The following is a 21839-nucleotide window of genomic DNA, read 5'->3' as shown; positions in this document are numbered from 1 at the left end:
GGCCATTATAAATGGTGCTTTTGTGCAGATTAAAGTTATAAAACAGAGCTGAGCTGATCAGATGGTGACATTGGGTTTTGCACGTGACAATGCTTCCCACCTTTCAAAATAATTCCTCACACAGATATTCCTATATGTAATCCACATCAGTGCTCTCAGAGAGTAAAAGAATATTTTGAACATCGATTTCAGAAGCTGGTCATATTATGTTAAAAAAAAACAACAACAGTTGTTAATTATCTAGCAAAATGAAGTCTTCATTTTGCATGTGAATAAGCATTCCCTTCCCGAATATATTTATTTCTCTAAGTTGAAAACTTCCTCTGAGCTTTCTTAAATCATGGCCCTTTTAGATTACATGCGCACTTTGTAAGACCTTCAAATGTAACCTTTCTTGGTCAGCTCTCCAGAAATGATTGACTTCCAAACCCATCCCCCAACCTCTGGGAATCAAGTCTGTTTTTCAAATTTCCAACTTAACATCTCCGTCTTCAATCACACATTCATCTGTGCTCACAGAAATGTTTGGTGTTTGCCAGGAGCAGTAGATTGTGCATTCTCTTTCCCTCCCTCTTTCTCTCTCTCCCTCTCTCTCTCTCTCTCTCTCTCACCTATGAGTCATTACAATTTCAGTAGATTCACAATAGAGAGTTCAGAACCTGTCGCCCACACCTCACTGTAAGCTAAAGAAACCAGAAGACAGCTTTCTCCTCTTGTAAATGTCAAGTGTTCAGCATGTCTCCGTCAGAGGGGGAATAGATATGTACAGCTTAGAAAAGTAAGTCCTTGGGTCTGGGCAAAGCTTTGAATATTCTGCTCCAAAGTGGACTTTCTCCACCAGAATATATGATTGGTACTTTCAACTTCTTCTTTCATCAGGCTGAACTCTGCAGCACCAGCTTTGTATCTGATGTGTTCTGATTGGGTGGGACAAGACAGACGGGAGATTTTCAGATCTGTCTCCAGAGCAGCAGGACTGCGTCTATGGGAGGGGCGAGTGTGGTGGTCTTCCGGCCAAGACTTCTCAAACGTAGCTTCTCTTTTCTAACGTCCAACACACCACACATCGTGCCACGCTTGCTACCAACTCTTCTTGGTCAACAAAGGGTGGGAAACCCAATATAGGGCTGGCATTTGGTCATCATTATGCCTCTCATGAACACATCTTCAGGTTCTGTGTCCGAAAGTCCTCCGGAGGTTTGGTAGAGAAGATACCCCATCAAAATAAGCTCAGGTATCTAACCGAAGTGTCTTCGTTTGCTGCTGGGATGACTTTGTTACATTCAGACAGAGAAGAATGCATTTAGACAGATTGGCACGATTGGGACTGGAGATTTGACCAAGCAAGCAGAGGCAGGGAAAGGAAGAAAGGCCAGGGAAGAGGTGGGGGGTGGGAGGGTGGGGGGTGAAACCAGATGTTCACTCTGGATCGCACTCCAGAAAACAGCTCACAATTATAATTCCCCACCTTGTTTTGCAGCTCAGAATACAAGTGGCGTTGCACCAAACCCTACCCAAGCAGCCGTCGTGATTAGAAAGTACTCCACACCTTGGAGAACTGAGGAGACAGGAGCATAATTTTAAATGCAAATTAAATTGAGGGGGTAGCCGAGAGAACACATAAAAGACAGGAAAACAAAACCTTTCAATTGTCTTAAATTAGCAGTCTAGCGTGTGCTAAAGAGCAGTTGCACTCAGATCCCTTCTTAGGGCTTGCTTTTCATCACAATATAAAGGGGGCAAATCCATCACTTCCCTCCGCTCAGCGCTCTTGAACTGAGATTGAAGGGAAAATTAGAAGCCGCTCATTTGGGCTTCAAGCTCAGCAGCCTCGTACGGTTTCGTTTCATGCTCCGCGGTGTCCTGCTGAAAGGGGCCAACAAGTGCTGGTGAGTACCTGCTAACTTCAAGACTCTCCCTCTTCCTTTCATCGATCTTTTCTGGCTTTTACGCGTGGGGGAGGGGGCCTCCCCAAAGATCTATGTTCTAACGCATTTTTTCAAAGCTGGGAGATTTCAGGCAGCTTTTTAGGCTTCTTCCAGTGACTGAGTCGCAGAAGGAAAGAGAGTTATTTTCAGCCTAGATGCTGGTGACTGATCTATGTATTAATTATAACAGGGGAGCGTTTAACATATGCTAGCTAAAATGGCCTTTCCCTGCAACCCGTAGCCAGCATTAGGGTAAGAACTGAGCGCCCCCAATTTCTGGACAACTTTTCTATCATATTAACTGGTTAATCATGCAATGCTGTTGTGATTGCTAATCAAACTGGGACTGGGGGCTATCAACATAAATTATCAAGCCAAAACCCATTTTTAAAGGACTATGACACTTCTCTGTATACGAGAGGGAAGGGGTGATGGGGAATGGACCACATGATGGTTACATGTCGATTTCGACGGTGATGATTTTGTGCCAAAGTTTTATATGGGAAACTGGTCATTTTCTTCCTTCACAGTGGAGGATACAAAGAGGCTGAGGCTGGCGTCACCTTCCGTTGCTAAGGTAACATGTTCTGGCCATTTTATCTGGTAAAGGAGGTCCAGTGGACTGTATACATTATTCATCGCTGTTCTAATCAAACAATCAAAATTGTTTACTTTCATCGGGAATTTAGTGAGATCAAAGCCACTCTGGCTGAAACTGTTCTTGCTTTTACTGCCGGCAGTTAGTCCTTGGTGGGTTTTTTTTTTTTTTCTGTAAGTATGATTTGCTGTTGGGGTACCTTTGGGTATTTCTTAAAGTTTCCAGATATGGTTTCTTAAATTAAAATACGCACTGTTAGAAAAAGAAACGAATTGGATTAGCCCTCCGAGCTTGATTTTAATGACATTATCTTGTAATTTCTTTCCTAAAACATCCTGCAGAAATAGAGATACTTCATTTGTGCAAGTATCAGGGAAAGGCTACATATGCTAAAAAGAAGCCAACAGACTGAATGTTTTTTAATGAAGTGCTTCAGCTTCCTGACAGGCTAGTGCATGATAATATTAGGGGAATCATTGCAATTCTGAAATAATTGTTACTGCTCTACAAACCAGAATTCTTTCTCAAAAGCAGCCTAGGTCAGGGGCAAGCAGGTGATGATCCTGTCGCACCTTGTAAAACGTGCTGCAGGGAATCACCAAGAAGGAAGGAATTCAAGGCATTTTTACAGCAAACATGTCAGCATGTGTCATAAACGCAAGGCACCTATAAGTGGAGGCTCGGATTCCCAGGCGATTCTCACTGTTCTAGGGGAATCAGAGCTCCCGGGACCAACTGAGGATCATTTCAGAACGGGTGATGCCATTCGTCAGATGGACCTTTTGAAAACGGAGAGCATATGAATCCAACGGCATATTTTCCAGTTAACACACAACAAGGAAAGACTGGTATGTTATTCCTGTTTAGCTTGAATCATGTGTTTGTTTGTTTTTTCTGAATGCAATATATTTCTTTTCATGAATGATGATTAAATGTTGCATTTTCTCAACACAGTAGGAAAGGTATGTTGAGGGGTGCTTTTAGCATTGAAATGTCAGTCAAAGGAGGGAATATTATAATGGGACATTTCTTATTCCAAGATGTTTAATATATATGTGTGGGTATAAATATATCCTTATATAACAAATATAATATATTGCATCTACATATCTATTTAAATACATATATTTAAATACATGATATATTATTAATTGTATATGTGTGTGTCTGTGTATATATATATACATATATGTTTTTAAAAATCTATTTGTCAGTCCAAAATATTGGGGATTTTTTTTCCTTTTTCATAGGTATACAAGTGACTATTTTGTCTTGAAACTCTGCTTTTGGAACCTCAAGGATGGATTATCCCAAAATGGATTATTTTCTGGATGTCGAGTCGGCTCATAGACTCCTGGATGTCGAGTCTGCTCATAGATTCTTCTACAGTCAAGGAGCTCAAGGTAATAAAAGGCGAGGAAGAGAGGAAACTCCTCTCTTTTGCATGTTGGTTTTCTATGGACAGTATCTACCACAGGCGTCCAATCATTGGGATTCCTAAATTGATCACGAATCTTTGCCAAACTGTGGCTGAAATGGAGGCAGGCATGTAATAGAATGGATAAGTGCAAACTTTTGGGATGTGGGAAAGAAAGGAAGAAGGAAAGAGAGATGAAAGAAAGAAAGAAAGAAAGAAAGAAAGAAAGAAAGAAAGAAAGAAAGAAAGAAAGAAAGAAAGAAAGAAAGAAAAAACATCCTACTCAACTTGCGGTACAAACGTCCCTTGGAAAGCTCTGTTAGGAAATGATTCCTCCCCACCTCCTTGCGCCCAAGGCACGGGTTTGAAAGGTGTCAGGAATGCTTTCCCGCTGCTTCCCCTCCCCCCGGAAAAGGTTAAGTTTGCAGCCACTATGCTAGAGGAGATCTAGGACACACTGACCTATCTGACCGAACTCCGGCTGGTTTCGGGGCTCCCCGAGATAAGCTTTGTGCCTCTAGAGCTGCCTTATCTATTTTAGATGAATGCAGCTACTGCTCGAGGAATTAACCGTGCACTCGGGGAGCAGTGAGGAACACGCCTGTTCTAAAGTGGGGTTGCTCTGTGCGTTTTTATTACACATTTCAGGAAGGTCAGTTAGGCTCCAGTGTGCTTCCCCTTCCACGGTGCATTCAGAGTGTTTTGCCAGCACGTTAGAAAGAAGCCAGAGTGCTTTATGGAATATCTGATGGGCAGGAGATTTTTTCAAAGCACTGTTTTCTTTTTTTTTTCCATGCAACATTTAGAGTATCCAGTCAGGGCAATCTGATGATGGGATGGGCCTCCCCCGCATGTCAGAAGTGATGCACTGAGGAGAAAGGCAGAGTTCATACGTGTTCTCGAACAGAGAAGTGGTCAGATTCTTGGAAGCCAAACGGCAGCCCTGAGAGAGAATGCCGTGTGGACCATCCTGGCGTCCCTCACTGTTAGGTGCTGGTGGGCACTTCACACGGGGCTCTGATGGCATCTGGCTTTCCCCAGAGGTCTCCTCTGCATTGGTTTCATCTCACGGCCAAGCCAATTTCCCATGGCAACCTCGAGGGCTTGCAAGCTTCTTTCTTCTCTGCGTCCGTTTTCCTGGGCACGATCCAGGCTTCCTCAAGTGGAGAGGAGCTAGAAATTATCCGGTTGATTTGCTCGGGTCAGGGTGCTTGATAAATTAGCCCAAGTGATAGGATAGCTCATTCTCCTAGTGCCCCTGGTTGTAAGCGTCAGCAAATGCTACCTTCAGCCACCTAAAGAGAACATGTATGCTGAAGTAGGAGAAGAGTGAGAGTCTGGCCAGAACCTCCAGCCTCTCCTGGGTCTGCAAGTAAGAAGACGCTGGAAGTAAATGGAGGAAAGGGGGCCGAGGCTCAAGCCTGTCACCTGTCCCGTGTTTAAACATTCCCGTGTCTGGATCTGAGCGGGACAGTAGTGTTCCGTGGTGGGGTCATCTACACGAGCTGCATACCCTTCGCAGAGCAGAGAAGGGGGGCGCCCTTCACGATCGGTATTCAAGATGCCCACCTTGCCTCTTGAGTAGGGACGGTTTAAGCTTTCAAGAAGCCCATGAGCTCCGGGCTTTCACGGAAGGCAGGCAGGCAGGGTGTGGGAGGCTCAGAGGACTCAGAGCCGCCTGGTGGTTGTCAGCAGATGGATTTGGGGGTGGAGTGGTCAGAATTGTCACCATCCGTGACTGCGGTTTAGACAGCAGAGCTGGGATGACTAGAAAATGCAGGGTAGGTGGTAGCATAAGCCTCTGGCGCTCCCGATAGCACCTTCGTTTTAAGGTCATCGGAAGGATGTTCCAGGCAAAGAATCTCGGATTTGCAGCGAGGTTGAGGGGTCCCGAGACATCACCTAGGCTGACTTCTCAAAACCTCAACCTTCCTGGAGCCGAAGGGCAGGTGCAAAGCCGAGGAGTCTGCATCGTAAGCAAGAGCTCCGATGATGATTACCAGCACCTCGGTCTGGGGGCCCGCAATGAAAAACCAGTCTGCCCAGTCCAATTTCTTTCCTTCATCCCTGGAACAGGAACACTTTCATCACCAATAGAAGCAGGGTGATGCATGGTTACAGACCCCGGGACCTTGTCTAACCAGGTTCAAATCCTAAGTCTGCCCCAGTGAAGCAGGACAAGTTCCCCTCTTTGATCTTCAGTTCTCTCCTCTGCAAAAAAAGAAAAGAAAATGGAGACAATAATAGCGTCCAATTCCTAAGTTGCTAAGAGTCTTAATACTGTCTGCCGCATAAGAAATGCTATGGGTCAGCAAATCGATGAAATAAGTCTCCCTGGCAAAAGGCTCTCCCTTCCTCTGTTTGAGATTTCATAAGGTAGCCATTGCCTGGCAAATAAGAATGTGGCCTGATAGGAGTTTTACCTCCTATTTTTAGCAAAAAAAAAAAAAAAAGGAAGGAAGGAAGGAAAAGAAAGAAAGAAAGAAAGAAAGAAAGAAAGAAAGAAAGAAAGAAAGAAAGAAAGGGAGGGAGGGAGGAAGGGAGGAAGGAAGGGAGGGAGGAAGGAAGGAAGGAAAAAAGAAAAAGAAAGAAAGAAAGAAAGAAAGAAAGAAAGAAAGAAAGAGAAAAAGAAAGGAAGGAAGGAAGGAAAGAAGGAGAAAAAAGGAGGGAGGGAAGGAAGGAAAGGGAAGGAAATAAGGCAGGAAATTAAATTTTCCATAAATTCTAAAACAGTGATTATTTTCTTGTCACATCAAAACCCCACTCAGGGCTAAACAGAAAACTAGTGAAAGTTTGTCTTGATAGTCCCTATCTGCCCAGTCCTCCATTTCACATGAAAAGTGAGACCCCCCCCTCCTCCCCACACCTTCCCTAGAGCCCCTCCATCCAGGACCGGTGAACCCCCTCTTCCTTTCCCCAGTCTTTCCTGGACAACCAGCCCCTCAGCCTGGTAAAGGGCTCTGGGTGAGTGGGCAGAGGCCTGAGGACCACGGTTTGCATCCCTCCCTTTCAGAACCAGATGCTTGTGTTTGGATGGATGGCCACGGCCAGCGTCTCACCAGTGGCCAGGCTCTGAGCACCAGTGGAAAGGGGGCAGTATGGGAGCTGGCTCTCAGAAAGGCATTTGAGGCAACTAAGGTTTATGCTGCTATAAAGCACAGCAGCTCCCTACCTGGCCAGCCCAGCCTGGGGACAGGGGCATGATAGGTCAAGTAGCCCTGATCTGATGCCCTCTTCTCAAAGAAGTTCCAACTGGGGGGGCACTTGGGTGGCTCAGTTGGTTGAGCGTCCGATTTTGGCTCGGGTCAGGATTTCGCTGTTCGTGGGAGCCCGGGAATGGGCTCTGTGCTGACAGCTCAGAGCCTGGAGCCTGTTTTGGATTCTGTGTCTCCCTCTCTCTCTGCCCCTCCCCCACTGACCCTCTGTCTTTCAACAATAAATAAAACATTAAAAAAAAAAAAAAGTCCAGTCGGGAGCACAGTATTTAGCTGAGCACCTGGAATTTGGGTGACCTAGCATTTGATCCACTAAACTTGTGTGTGATGATTGCCTTGTTGTCCACTCTCAAAGTCATGTTGATATTTCTACAGACTGGTCAAGTGTTCGTGTAGGTATAAATGTAAACAGGAAAGGAAGGAAATCTGAGTTTTATTTTCCACATTACCATCCTCGTATCGATTTTATTTACAAATTCACAACCTTCTTAGAAACCACCCTCTTCTCTATTAACTGCATGCAAAACGGTTATCTGAGGCCATGATACCAGAATTATAATGTTTCTGACCCCATCGCAGTTAGTTTTCAATTCTTTTTGGAAAGTGGCAAAAAGCCAACCCCGAAGTAGAAGATGTTTTTAGCTGGTAAAAGTCAGAGAAATCCCAGAGGGTGAAAAAAGAAGGGGGAAAACAGGGCAGTCTATCAGGGGACAGATTCTTTTGTTGTTGTTTTTTTTTCAACGTTTATTTATTTTTGGGACAGAGAGAGACAGAGCATGAACGGGGGAGGGGCAGAGAGAGAGGGAGACACAGAATCCGAAACAGGCTCCAGGCTCCGAGCCATCAGCCCAGAGCCTGACGCGGGGCTCGAACTCATGGACCGCGAGATCGTGACCTGGCTGAAGTCGGACGCTTAACCGACTGCGCCACCCAGGCGCCCCAGGACAGATTCTTTTGAAAGCCCCAGAGGTTTTCAAAAGTCAGTCATCTGCTCTGTGGAATAAAGCAGGTTGCTCTGTGGCCCTTCACTTTTCCTTGGTTTGGCTCCAAGGTAGGGAAGATGAGCCCACCTCTCTGGGGAGTCTGCCTGAGAGCGTGTTGTGCTGCAGAGAGAGGAAAAAAAAAACTAGGGCCACCCTGTTCATCATCCGTCAGTGAAGGATCTTCTCCCAATTCATCTGTGAGCACTTTGTCAACAGTAAAACCTGCTTACCTAGAGAGAGTTCTGCAAAGGTTGCCATTAGCTTGAAAAGAGAACTCTTGAGGTTGAAGACACGTGTGGCATAGACATCCACCACGTCCCGACATCACACAACTTGAGCTCACCCATCTTCCGGGTTGCTGACAATGACAACTCACACACTCAGTTTCAGACTCTGCCATTTTTTCTTACTGAACGACTGCATTGGGAGAGAGATCATGTTCTAAGATCGCAAAATTAGCATCATGGGATTTTCAGGTCGAAATGGACACCACCCATGGGCGATTCTCTTGGTCCCTTCGAAAACCAGGTGAAATGGAACTTGGGAGGGAAAGTCCCGGGTCCCAGTGCTGCATTTACAATCACCCACCGGGCTGGTCTGATGAATCCTGAAGGTTGAAAGCCACTGCTCTGGATCGTTAATCACGCGCTATTCAGAGTGTGGTTCTGAACTAACAGCACCAGCGTCAGCTGGGGGCTGGTTGGAAATACAGAATCTCAGGCATCCCGGCCCTAGAAAATCAGAGCCCGGTTGGTAACAAGATTTCCCGGTAATTTATGTTAGTTTGAGAAGAAATGATGGAATCCAGGGCATGTTAGAAACACCTGGTAAGCTTTTATGAACTCAAGACCGGAGCCCCTGGCAGACCAATTAAATCAGAATTTTTCGTGGTTAGCCTTGTACTTGGGAATCATTTTAATTGTCCCTGGTGAGTCAAATGTGCAAACAAGACTAAGAACCACTGACCTCCCGTTTTATAGTAAAACAGGTTTTAGCACATCGTGCAGCTATTTTTCCTATCTAGGTCTTTCCCTTAAATAAATCCAAACCATTGGAAAGGTGCAAACGGACTTTTGAAAAACAGGACTGGGCTACACATGGGTGTACCCTCTGCATGTTCATTGTATCCATTAATTCTCAAAGAAACTTTGGGAAAGAGGGATTATGGTGCGTATTTCACAGATTAGAAAAGACGACGCATTCAGAAAGCAGCAGGGCCAGGATTTGAATTCGAGTACTTCTGACCCCAACAACCTCACAGGTAGTAAAGGAGACATTTGTGACCAAATCACACATCTGGAAATGGTAAAAGCTCAGAGTGGTTCTACCACATGCCCAGATCACACAGCTCACAGCAGAAAGTGGAGACTGGAACCAGGCTGCCTCTTACCACACACACCTATGCCCTCTCTGCGGCCCTACATTTCTCTTCTCCAAGAGCATCAATATCCTTGGACAATTAAATTTCCTTCAAAATGGGAAATACCTCAAAAGGCAGCCAATTGACTAGAGTCACCAAGCAATCGAATTTATGACTCCTGCTCACAATTTCCCCCTTTTATCATTTTAAACAACCGTCGGCATTGGAGCCACGTGCTATATTCATTTCGTCCCAGTGCATCTTCTCTGTCTTGTCCAACCGAGGGAAATGCTGGCTTTGGCAACTGATGAGCGCCACAGTTAACAGCTAAGAGTCTCTTCAAGTCGCATTTGGAAATGGAGAGGAGTTCGTTTAAACGTTTCTCTCTCAAATGTTTCCTCCACCTTTTGCTCACCCTGTGACATCATCAGAATAGCTGGCTTGTCAATCTTTGGCCATGAGTTGAATGTACTCTAAATCTAAACTCGAAACCCCTGGGTCTTCTTGACTTCTTACTCCAAGAGGCAAAGACCTGTGATAGCCCTCAGTTAGTTGCAAGTCATTGGCGACAGTCATCGGCACAAAATGTGCTCGCGCCGTTTCCTCTCCTGCACTCCATGCAGGACCCAGCCCCAGTGTAACCTCCTGTGTGAAGCCTTACCTGACGTTTCCAGAACTCTCTCTCACAGCGTTCCGTTCAGGCCTACACCGTAGCTTTGTCATGTTGTAGTCTCTTTTCACCATGTACTAGCTGCATCAGCTCACATGAGTGGCTTCCCGTCTCTAAGCCCGAGAGTCCTCATCAAAATGGATAGAACCCCAACTCCAAAATCATAGGTATTTTTGAGAATTAACGGAAGTGTGCTTATAAAGTGTTCAGTACGTTCTTTATTGTTGATTTGTCATTGATGCTATCGTTTTATTATCACCCAGGTGTCTCTTGCCTACCCAAATGGTGGTGATCTCCTTAAATACCATTTCCTCGGGGCCTAGTATTGTCCTTGGCATACAGCAGGAGCATTTGGACTCAGTAAATGTCTCTACTGAGCTCAAGACATGAAAATACTTAAATCTCCATTACAAGGAGATGCTTGGGGTTCAGGGAAAGAACTTTTGACAACTGAAGATTTGGAAAACAGAACCTTCTAGGACCTTTAAAGCATTCAAATCTTCAGGTGAAAATAGAGGCTGCTGAAGGCGAAAGGGAGGGGCAGGTCAAAAACAATTCTCAAACACATACAGGTGCAGGAAAGGGCAAGCGTTATCAACCTGGCTATACCTCCCATAAAATAGAAGAAATTTAAAAAACAAAGGCCCGAAGAAAACACAGCAGGAGGGATTTGACGTCCTAGTGAGGAGAATTAACCTTTGAAACAGATTTACAAGGCCCCTGAAGAGTACAGTTCTTAGAAGAGCTCTTTAATACTCAATAGTCTGTGATGGTTGAGTTTTTATTCCGCCAAAACATAGCATTGTGGGATAGGAGACCAGTCAAGCTTTACTCTGCTGAACTTCATTGACATCAATTCAAAAGCCGCTCTGAAACTAGCTCTGAGCTATAAATCTCAGTTAAGACACCTTTCCCCTTCCTTCTTTACTGCCTAGTCCATAGGCTCTTTGGTTGACTAACCTCAAACCAGCTTCCGTTCACACTCCTGCTTCTGTCCAGACTCAGCAGAAGGTGGCCGTTTCTTCTACCCATGCCCCAAGCCCCACGCTGGAGACACCTACTTTGAGAACCACTCACTGAAAGCCTGACCATGGTGTTTCTAGGAGTCTTGCCGAGTGAATACCAGGTTTTCTTCCTTCTCCCGGTCTATCCCCCTGAGACCTTCATGTCATGGTCTTTGATGTAGCTCATATCGGCACTGACGGGTCAAATTTGCTCCATAAGGAGGTAGAAACAGTGACTGAAAAGCAACCTGATCCCCACGAGAAGCATGACTGCCAACTGAGCTCTAACCTTTTCCGGTCACCATTCTGGCGTTCGCCCATTTGTCCCTCAGAGCCCCAACACAAGCAGTATGTCCCAAACAAGCAGTATAGGTATAAGTTCCAGAACCTTGTCTCTGAGAAGTGCTTCAGAATACACTTTACGTATGTTGTCTCTAGCCTTACTTTAATGGCGCTCAAGTCCTCACCGTCAATAAACACTTGCTTTTTGGCTTGTTCTACCCCCCACCCCCCACCCCCGCCTTTAAACCTCTATTGGGGAAGCAGCACCCTGAGCGTCACTCACGGATGACAAGCTAACTACCAAGCCTTCCCTCCTAACCTCCCACACGCTCCATTTTAGACCTCTAATTGCTCACACGCAGGCTCTCCAAACCTGTGTTTAACACAAGGAACATTCTGTGTGAAGGAGAGGGTGAAGGCAAGCGAAAAGAAAAAATATCGTGGAGGTGGCCAGCCTGCCAAGTTCACCCATAGGGAGATGGCCATAAAACGTAACCTTCCATTCCTGGAGTGTGCCATTGGGTCAAGGCAATTCTCTGTGCGCAAAGTAACGTTCTGGGTACCAACGAGCGACCTGCACACGGTCTTCCAAAGCTCCTTGTGCCTTTGCCCCCAGCCAGCCTCAGCTTTGCCGTGTATTGTGATTCAGGGCTCCAAGGTACAGTAAGATATGAGGACAAGAGGAAGAGAGAAACGGCGAGGGGATCAGAAACAGAAAGGGGGAAAAAATGCTATGAAAACACAATGGGATCATCCCAATTAATAACTCCCACTTTCACGTAAGGTATATGAGAGGGTGGATTATAGATTCCACCCAGGCTCACACACAGCCAACATCAGCCAGGACCCGATTAGCGTAAACAATTCACAGGTGCTTGGGAAAGAATTCTTTCCATTTTCCCAAGCTAAATCTGTTTTCCTGCCAACTTTCAGTAGCAGCCTCTGGGACTGAGCTGGCAGGGGCAAGGATGGGGTGCCTAGCACATTAAAATCAGTTCATGGTGGGGCGCCTGAGTGGCTCAGTCTGTTAAGCGTGACTTCAGCTCAGGTCATGATCTCACGGTTCAGGAGTTTGAGCCCCCCATCAGGCTCTGTGCTGACAGCCTGGAGCCTGGAGCCTGCTTCGGATTCTGTGTGTGTGTATCTCTCTCTCTGCCCCTCCCCCACTTGAGTTCTCTCTCTCTCTCTCTCTCTCTCTCTCTCTCTCTCTCTCTCAAAAATAAGTAAACACTAAAAAAATTAAAATCCGTTCATGGCTAATACCATTTTTTCAATATTTTAAAGAATATTTCAGCAATTAGACCCACACACCCATGCAAAACCACAGAATGAATATTGATGTTAAATAGTACTCCTGAAATGCTAGGACTGAACCGGGAGGTTATGTTGGAGATTTATGTATCTTTTCTCAATCATAAAAGCAAAACAAGGGTAATATTAAAGTATCTGGCCAAAAAATGGAAAGGGAACTCAGCCCTACATAGCCACCATTGACCTTGAACAATCTGGGACACCTGCTCACCCTGCAGTCAAAAACCAGCCTGTGACCTTTGGCTCCCCCCAAACTTAAACTATTAAGGGCGTACTGTTGACTGGAAGCATTCCTATTGGTAAACAGTCGATTAACACATATTTTGTGTGTTATATACATATGGTTTACTGTATTCTTACAACAAAGTAAGCTGGAGAAAAGAAAATGTTATTAAAACAACCATAAGGAAGAGAAAATACATTTATACTACTGTATTGTATTTAAAAAAAAAATTCACAGATAAGTGGAACCCGCCTCGTTCAAGGGTCAACTCTGCAGACGCAGATTTTAATAAGCAGACATTTTTAATTTTGATGAAATCCAGTTCATTTTTTTTTTCTTTTACGGTTAGTCCTTTAACAAATCTTTGCCATCCTGCGTGTTATGAAGATTTTTTTCTGTGCTGGTTTTTTTCAAAGCCTGATAGTTTTAGCTTTCGCATTTAAGCCTATGATCCACCTTAAATGAATATTCGGTATGATACGGGGTAGAGGAGGAATTGTCTTTATGAAAGTATTCTTATTACAACGGACATTTTGAAATGTAATCGCTGAGACCTGGATATTTTAGTTATTTCTTTTTTCTCTTGTGCTTTCTCCTTTCCTCCATACCCTTTACAGTTTTTGTTACCCCGATCAAAAGTGACTTATCACAGATGTCATTTATATATCTTTGGAGTTGGTGGTTTCCATGAAACGGGAGTTAGGAATGTTACCGTTCTGTTTTTAAGTTACCCTCAAAAGACTGAAGAGTTCCCAAACTGGACTTTTTTGTGAAAATTAATTATCTAAGTGGCATTAAATACCCAAAAATCTAATACAGTTCTTTGTTTACACTTGTGAATGTTGGTATACCGATTCCATAACTATTGGCATTAGAAATAATTGAATCTATTATTCTGCCACTGTGTTACTTAAGAAGTTTTTATGCTCGTAAGGTATTCTTCTAGATGTTACCCAGTCTAATACCCCTGTTATCCATTGATTTCTCCATTATTCAACTACCAGAAAGTTCTCAATATCCATTTCTGCCCATAAAATCCATAGCTTTCGCAATCAATGTATTCACAGCTCTTTACTTTTGTGACACATCTGCATTAACGTTTTGGCTGATTAATAGAATTTCAACACACAAAACACATTCATTCAGTTGGTCATTCAACAAATATTTATCGAGCACCTATAGAGTGCTCACTACTGTTCTGAGTACTGGAGCCTCAGCAGTCAACAAAACAGACGAAAACCTGCCTTCATGGAGCCTACGTTTTAGTGAGATTTTTCATGTCAATTTATATCCCAAACGTGTGCCTTTATTTAAAATTGAATATTCAAGGGGCACCTGGGCAGCTCAGTCAGTTAAGCGGCTGATTCTTGATATCAGCTCAGGTCACGAACTCACAGTTCATGAGTTCGAGCCCCGCATTGGGTCCTTTGCTGACAGCAGGGAGCCTGCTTGGGATTCTCTCTTTCCCTCTCTTTCTGCCTCTCTTCCTCTCTCTTTTTCTCTCTCTCTCTCTCAAATAAATAAACGTTAAGAAATTTAAAAAATAAAATAAAACGGACTGTTCAGATATTAACAGTCTGTCTGAATACTTTGCAGTAGATAATTATATGTCAATCAAATCGTGCCACCCCCCCCCGCCCCTTTCGTGGTGTAGAGTTCTTCCGAGATATTGCTGCCCAAACAGGAATGATATTTCCCAGACCCCTTTATACCTTTGGTAGCGCCTATAATCAGTTCTTGTCAATGGAATGACAACAGAATTAATGTGTCCCTTCCAAGCCAAGGTATTTTAGAAGTGGGTATACCTTCTCTGTGCTTTTGTTTGCCTTTCGCTGTCAGGATACAAATGACTACAAAGCCCTGGGGGATGGGGAGGGAAAGAGCCTATGACCGGCTCACTTCGGGCAGGAAGGGGGTCTACAAACCAGTAACTCAGACTCCAATGAGAACAAAATAATACACCTTACTGTGTTAAGGCACCACAGTGTAAGGTTTATTTGCTAAATTAGCATTGCCATAACAAATATACTTGCCTTGTGAAGACTGAAGACTGTTCGTCTGAATAGGTATGATGCTTATCTGAGAATAGAACCATTACCCTTGAGCGGTACAATTTCAGGGTTGCCAAAAAAAGGTGAAACTGAAAGAGACAGTCAGCTATGCAGCCTCCCAGAGGGCAGGGCCAGCACCTAAGATGAGATTTTTGGTAACTACTGAGGCCAACACAAAATTCAATGCAACCCCGAGGCACTTGGGTGGCTCAGTCAGTTAAGCATCCAACTCTTGACTTGGGCTCAGGTCATGATCTCACGGTCATGAAATCGAGCCCTGCACCTGGCTCTGCGCTGAGGCACGGAGCCTGCTTGGGATTTTCTCTCTCATTCTCTCTCTCCCCTGTCCCCCACTTTCTCTCTCTCTCTCTCAAAATAAATAAACTTAAAAAAAAAAAGTAAATGCATCCTTAGCAGTTAGGAACCTAAAAAAAAGTTACATAAGAAAGTAGGAGTAATTTTGAGGACACTTTGGCCCATGAACCAAATTTGCATAATTATAATATCAAGTGATTACTATTGGAATTCTGATTAAACAAGGCTGAAGAATGTGGGGGGGGAAATGCTGTAGGAAAACTATGTCCTTCATTCTGTATGGTAGTGAGTGTAAAATAGGTCAGAAAATAATAAATGCATGCTTTCTATGCTCATATAGGAATAGAATTTGTTTCCTCTGTGGGAGTCGAACCAGTGACTAGAAACAGGCTGGAGGAAGACTCTTCATTTTTTCACTTGTGAATATTGTACCGTACGAAATTACCTATTTAAAAATACAATTTTTAACAACGCAGCTTAGCTGTTGAGAATTAGTTCGCGTCCTTCCCTTAAACTCTATGAAGTTGGGGAGCTGGGGGCTCAGTCAGTTGAGGGACTGACTCTTGACTTCGGCTCAGGTCATGACCCCAGGGTCATAGGATGGAACCCTGTGTGTGACTTCATAGTCAGCATGGAGCCTGCTTAAGATTCTCTCTCTCTCTCTCTCTCTCTCTCTCTCTCTCTCTCTCTCTCTCTGTCTCTCGGGTGCCTGGGTGGCTCAGTCGGCTGAGCTTCCGACTTTGGCTCAGGTCATGATCTCACGGTTCGTGAGTTCGAGTCCCGCGTCGGGCTCTGGGCTGACAGCTCAGAGCCTGGAGCCTGCTTGGGATTCTGTGTCTCCCTCTCTCTCTGCCCCTCCCCTGCTCATGGTCTGTCTCTTCCTCTCTCTCAAAAATAAATAAACATTAAAAAAAATTTTTAAAAAAAGATTCTCTCTCTCTCTTCCTCCCTCTGCCCCTTTCCCGATCATGCTCTCTCTCTCTCTCTCTCTCTCTCTCTCTCTCAAATTAAAAAAAAAAAAAAACAAAAAAACATCAAGTCACATAGGTTTTTGCTTACAACAGCTATTAAACCCAGTGCTAAAATACACTGAGCTGAGATCTAACCCTCTGAATTACAATATCCTAAAATGATCAGTCAAGATGTTGTTACATGTTGAAGCACACTGAGTTCCATGGCTTCACTGAAAAGTTTATGTTGTATTGTAGTACATCCCTAATGTATGATATTCCAAACTTTTAGTCAAACAAACAAACAAAAAAATCCCTTGTCTTATTTATCTCCTTTAAGTCATCTGTTAACTCTCTCTTTTGTGCATATTTTATAGCGTATATAAAATATTCATGCGATACAATATGGGTCCGCAGATTAAGAAGAACATTCTTGGGGAACGCAGGCCGGCTCAGTAAGCTTCCGTTGGCAGGCTGCTGGGTCCAGGTTTGGAGACATCTCCATCTGCCCCGGAAGGTCAGACAGAGCATCTCTGACGGCAATAGTCAGGTCAGGGCCGTCTCAGTGGTTTGAACTTTGACTCGAAGGCTAGACAGGATTTATTTATTTATTTATTTAAAATTTTTTAACGTTTATTTATTTTTGAGACAGAGAGAGACAGACCATGAACGGGGGAGGGGCAGAGAGAGAGGGAGACACAGAATCGGAAACAGGCTCCAGGCTCTGAGCCGTCAGCCCAGAGCCTGACGCGGGGCTTGAACTCACGAACCACGAGATCATGACCTGAGCCGAAGTCAGCCGCTTAACTGACTGAGCCACCCAGGCGCCCCCTAGACAGGATTTAAATAGGAGAGAGGACAAGGAGAAGGACATTATAAAGCAAGAAAACATAGAACCCACAAAACTTGTCTGGCCACTAACGCAATTCTCCAAGCGGGATCTGGGCCCGTTCACAACAGCATCAGTGATGTCATTGTTTAAAATGCTTTCCCCAGACCTGTTAAATCAAAACTTCTGGCAATACTCATTTTTATCAAGCTCCTGGCAATTTTTAGGCATACCAAAGTTTGGGAGGTTCTCATTCCATGAAAATACCCTGGAGGGCACGTGGATTTGTAATGCGGAGACATTATCAGTGATTTTTTTTTTTTTTAACTTAAAACAGTGATCAATCTCAAAAAAGGAAACTGAGAAATGGCTGCTTTGAAATATTTGTTCTCCACGGGTCAGCCATTTTGCCAATATGTAATTCAGCTTTTCAGCATTTGCATTTCTATTGAGCACTGAAATGTTCTGCTGCCCGGGAATAAAGAGAATTGAAAAGCTGGGTTTCCATTCCTGTTTCGAGTGTTGGGCAGTTCTATTGTTTAATTACCTTTAACTCTAGAAAAAGACCAGAAAGGCAACAACGTCTGTCGCCTGCCACATTCCCATCCTGCCTGTTTGCCCTAAGGCAAGGTGAAATGTACTTTTCAAACTGGGTGTTACATGTTTCAGGGGTTGAAAACCTCCTTGTGCCATCAACTGCTCATAGCCCACACACTCAGGTTCTGCAAGCTTTGTTGCCACTAACGCCGTTGTAAGGTGGGAAGATGAGAAAAAACAAATGACGAATTCCTAGATTCCTATTTTCCACAAGCTGTTTCCAGAACGATGAGTGGAGCTCACGGTGATCATATTAATATTGATTATCAGCTGAACATAACTTTTATTCCCAAACGCCCTGTTTCATGGGGTTATGTGGCTACATTTGCAATCCTGGTGCACCTGTTGCCACTTTGTGGCAAGGGGCTTTTGTTTGTCTTTTCCACCTGTGGAGAAAAGACCAAGATCCACCCCAGGCTACCTTAAATGAAACCCTGAAGTTAATGTGCCTTCAGATTACAATAAAAGCAGAGTGCCAATTTAAACCGCGTGGGCGCGCCTTGCATTTCTCCCTCCAAAGGGGGGAATGTTCCACAGAAGACTTAGGTTTTTCTTTTTCTTTATTTTTATTTTTTTTTTATTTTTTTTTCAACGTTTATTTATTTTGGGGACAGAGAGAGACAGAGCATGAACGGGGGAGGGGCAGAGAGAGAGGGAGACACAGAATCTGAAACAGGCTCCAGGCTCCGAGCTGTCAACCCAGAGCCCGACGCGGGGCTCGAACTCACGGACCGCGAGATCGTGACCTGGCTGAAGTCGGACGCTCAACCGACTGCGCCACCCAGGCGCCCCAAGACTTAGGTGTTTCAAAATAAAACAGGACCTAGGTGCTACACAGAAATGTAGAGTCTGGAAAGCATATGTTAGGCGCATGCACACTGGTTTTGGGAGAGGAGTCGGAGCAAGGCTGAGCAGGAAAGCAGGCTTCTGGATAAAGGGATGAAGTGAAAGGCAACTGACCCAAGAACAAAGTAGGGGTTATAGGTCCCAACCCCCACCGTTGGAAATCTGCAAATAACTTTGACGCCCCCGAAACGAAACTGCTAATAGCCTTTGTTGACCAGAACCCTTACCGATAACACATACGGTTGTAAGACATGTTGTGTATATGACGTGTGTTACCTGCTGTATTCTTACAATAAAGTAAGCTAGAGAAAAGACAACGTGAAGAAAGTCCTAAGGAAGAGAAAATGCATTTACAACAGTACTGTACTGCAGTTGTTCAAAAAAAATCCATGTATAAGTTGACCCAGGGAGAAATCAAGGCCCAACCGTATTTTAATTTTTTACGCTTAACTTTTGGTCACTCTCATCCCCATTCGCATTTTTACCACGTTGCAGTTGTGGCATATGCAAAATCGGGGTTAGGGATGAAATCTTTTTTTTTTTTTAAATGTTTTATTTAGTGTTTGAGAGAGGGCAAGCCAAGCGGGGGGAGGGGCAGAGAGAAAGAGGGACCCAAGATCTGAAGCAGGCTCCGCCCTGACAGCCGCATGTGGGGCTTGAACTCACAAACCGCGAGATCGTGGCCTGAGCTGAAGCCCCGCGGCTCAACCAACGCAGCCACCCAGGTGCCCCAGGACTGGCTGAAGAATATTATGTTTTAGGGCTAGGCTGCAGAAATGACAGGTAGGAATGACTTTAAGCAAGTCGTTTAATCTTCCCTTTTGAATGCAAATGAGAATAAGAGTTCTTAACCCAGAAAGTTCCAGGATTAAATGAAACAAAATGCATTTCACAAACCATGGGCCAATATATGATTTGCAGGCTATACTGACGAACTCGTTTATAATAATCACGTATCTGTTTTCAGTATGTGTTAGAAAAAATGTAAATTCAACCGATTCCATTAAGATATTAAACTATATAATTAGACTTTAGGGACTACTGCTTAGACCAAGGGGAGGGGGGAAAGGTAGGCTACCTGAAGTTCATTTAAGGAAAAGCACTAAGTAAATAGTAGTTAGGTGACACTCTAATGGAACAAAAATCCATGAAAGTGACACAGAAGTGACTAACGTTTGGAAACACTGAGCAAATAAACGTAAAACACTAAGCAAAGTATCAAGCACCTAATGTGCATTTAGTAAGTGCTGGCGCCTGTGTTAATTATGCTTTAGTTTTGTCAAGGCTCCATGGAAAATGGCAGGGTCTCTGGTTCTCCAGGAGAGACCTCCCGCCCTGTCTGATCTCAGGTCTTCTCTGCCATCATCTTATGCCTCATTCAAATTTCTAAGCCCTTTGAAAATGTGAGGCAACAAAACTTCGATTTTTTTTTTTTTTAAATCAAGTGGCTCAAAATCCCCGAAGAATTTTCTTTATGGTTGGCCTGCGAGGAAATTTTGTCCTCCTGACTCTCTCAACACATTAGCTACGCTGTACCGATTCCCTCTGAATTTGTGGCAAACTCCAGTTTATCAGGTTGTGACTTTCAGGTGGTGAGTGACGTGAGTCAGCATTTACCGAGGAGTCTTTCCATCATATGTCTTTCCATCCTTTTCTTTTGTTCATGGTCAAAATTGTAAGTAAGAAAGCATGGCGATGTGAAGAAAATGACATCAGAAACACCGGCTGCTAATTCTAACCCGGCCATTAAATAACCATGTGAGGAGCTATACAAACAGCTGAAACTCGACAAGCCTTTGTTTCCTCGTTTGCGAAATAGTAACAATGCTTGCGATATTACGAAGAGGATGAAAGGACATAGAGTAATCCATTTAGATGAGTAGATTCTCAATTTGGAGAGTAGATGCTCAATGAATATTTGTTTAAGGAATGATAAATTGCCACAATAAGGAAAGACAAGAACATTCGCTGAGTAACTGTTCTGTATCTTCAAGATGCTCAAAGATAATATAATATAATATAATATAATATAATATAATATAATATAATATAATATAATATAATTAATATAATATGTATTATAAAATATAAGATTATAATATATAATATAATAATATAATACGAAATATCCTAATAGAAGCAAAAACAGGATCGGAAAGAGGAAAAGAAAGAATTCAGAGAATTTTTCCTGAAGGAGTTGATGCCTGAATTTCATCGTAGAATTAGCACAATAGTGGGGCATTCCTTAAAGAAAAATCTAGTATGTATAGGTCTTTCCAGAAACGATTCAGTATGACTAGATCAAAAAGTACAAGAAGGTGAAGGTGATATTTGGGATTGGAGAAAAAAGCAGGGTTCAAGGAAAGAGACCTTGAATACCGGTTTAAGAAGTTTGGAATCTGTAGGAAACACAGAGCACTGGAAGGATTTTTCAACCTGGAACAGTTTCTGGGCCTGTTGATCTTGCTAGGTAAGCCAAGTCTTGTTAGATAACAGAAACATACATTTTACAACCCGTGCTCAGATGCGCTGATCAGAATTATGGGGAGTTGGGTGTGGCAATCTGGGGTTTTTTTTTCTCTTTTTAAGGGGGTTGTTTTGTTTTACTTTTGCAGCTCCTGGATGCTTTGATGTAAATAGTATGAAGTCTAGAATTTGAGACCCATTGACTAGTCTAATTCTTTACTTTTATAGATGAGGAAAATAGAGCCCAGAGAGGTAAATGAATTAAATGGAATAACAATCCAAGCTTATATTCATTTAAATTCACTATTTGTTGACCGCTAACCATGTGCTAGGGATTCAAACTCAAAATAGACAAATTCCTAATGTAGGGGCAGATAAATACATTAATGATTTCAGGCCCAAAAGAATATATATAAACACTGTGAGTTTCGGAAGCACAGAGGACGCCATCCACGTCCCACAGAGATACGTGCGTGTGTTTTGGGGAGAAAGGGTAGATGTGTTTCCACGTTGGTGTCCCAGATGAGATGATAGTTCATCTGTCTTTGAGTTAGATTTAAATAGGAGAAAAGAGAACATTCTGGGCAGTGTGAAATGGCTTGTGATAAGGCGTGGACACATTAGAAGTACGATATGTTCGGAGAACTGTACACATTAAACAATGAGAGATGTACTGGAAATATAGGGAATGGCAAGAGAAGAGACTAGAATAACAGGCAGTAGCCATGGCATGAAGACTTTATATGCTTAACTAAGGAATTCCAAACCTGATACGGAATGAACTAAAGAATCTA

The 21839-nt window shown here is 43.6% G+C and overlaps 1 protein-coding gene across 6 annotated transcripts in view; it reads left to right on the top strand.

Annotated features, from left to right (window-relative positions):
* Positions 1-1098: 1098 nt before the first annotated feature.
* The window catches only part of PHACTR1 (phosphatase and actin regulator 1), a 572878-nt gene continuing 552137 nt past the window's right edge, over positions 1099-21839 (top strand). For 2 of the 6 annotated variants that reach the window (XM_019830233.3, XM_019830231.3), the window contains exons 1-5: positions 1099-1234; positions 1481-1889; positions 2459-2505; positions 3238-3374; positions 3777-3929. In XM_019830233.3, coding sequence (XP_019685792.1) covers positions 3827-3929 — 103 coding nt within the window. In that variant the 5' untranslated portion in view covers positions 1099-1234; positions 1481-1889; positions 2459-2505; positions 3238-3374; positions 3777-3826. Of the gene's footprint in view, positions 1235-1480; positions 1890-2458; positions 2506-3237; positions 3375-3776; positions 3930-19344; positions 19363-21839 lie in introns of those variants that run through there. The other 4 variants (XM_019830232.3, XM_019830228.3, XM_011282184.4 and 1 more) reach the window with 3 other exon arrangements.

This window comes from Felis catus, chromosome B2 (assembly GCF_018350175.1).
Source record: "Felis catus isolate Fca126 chromosome B2, F.catus_Fca126_mat1.0, whole genome shotgun sequence".
Lineage (NCBI taxonomy): Eukaryota > Metazoa > Chordata > Mammalia > Carnivora > Felidae > Felis > Felis catus.
This window is presented reverse-complemented; position numbering and strand designations above follow the sequence as displayed.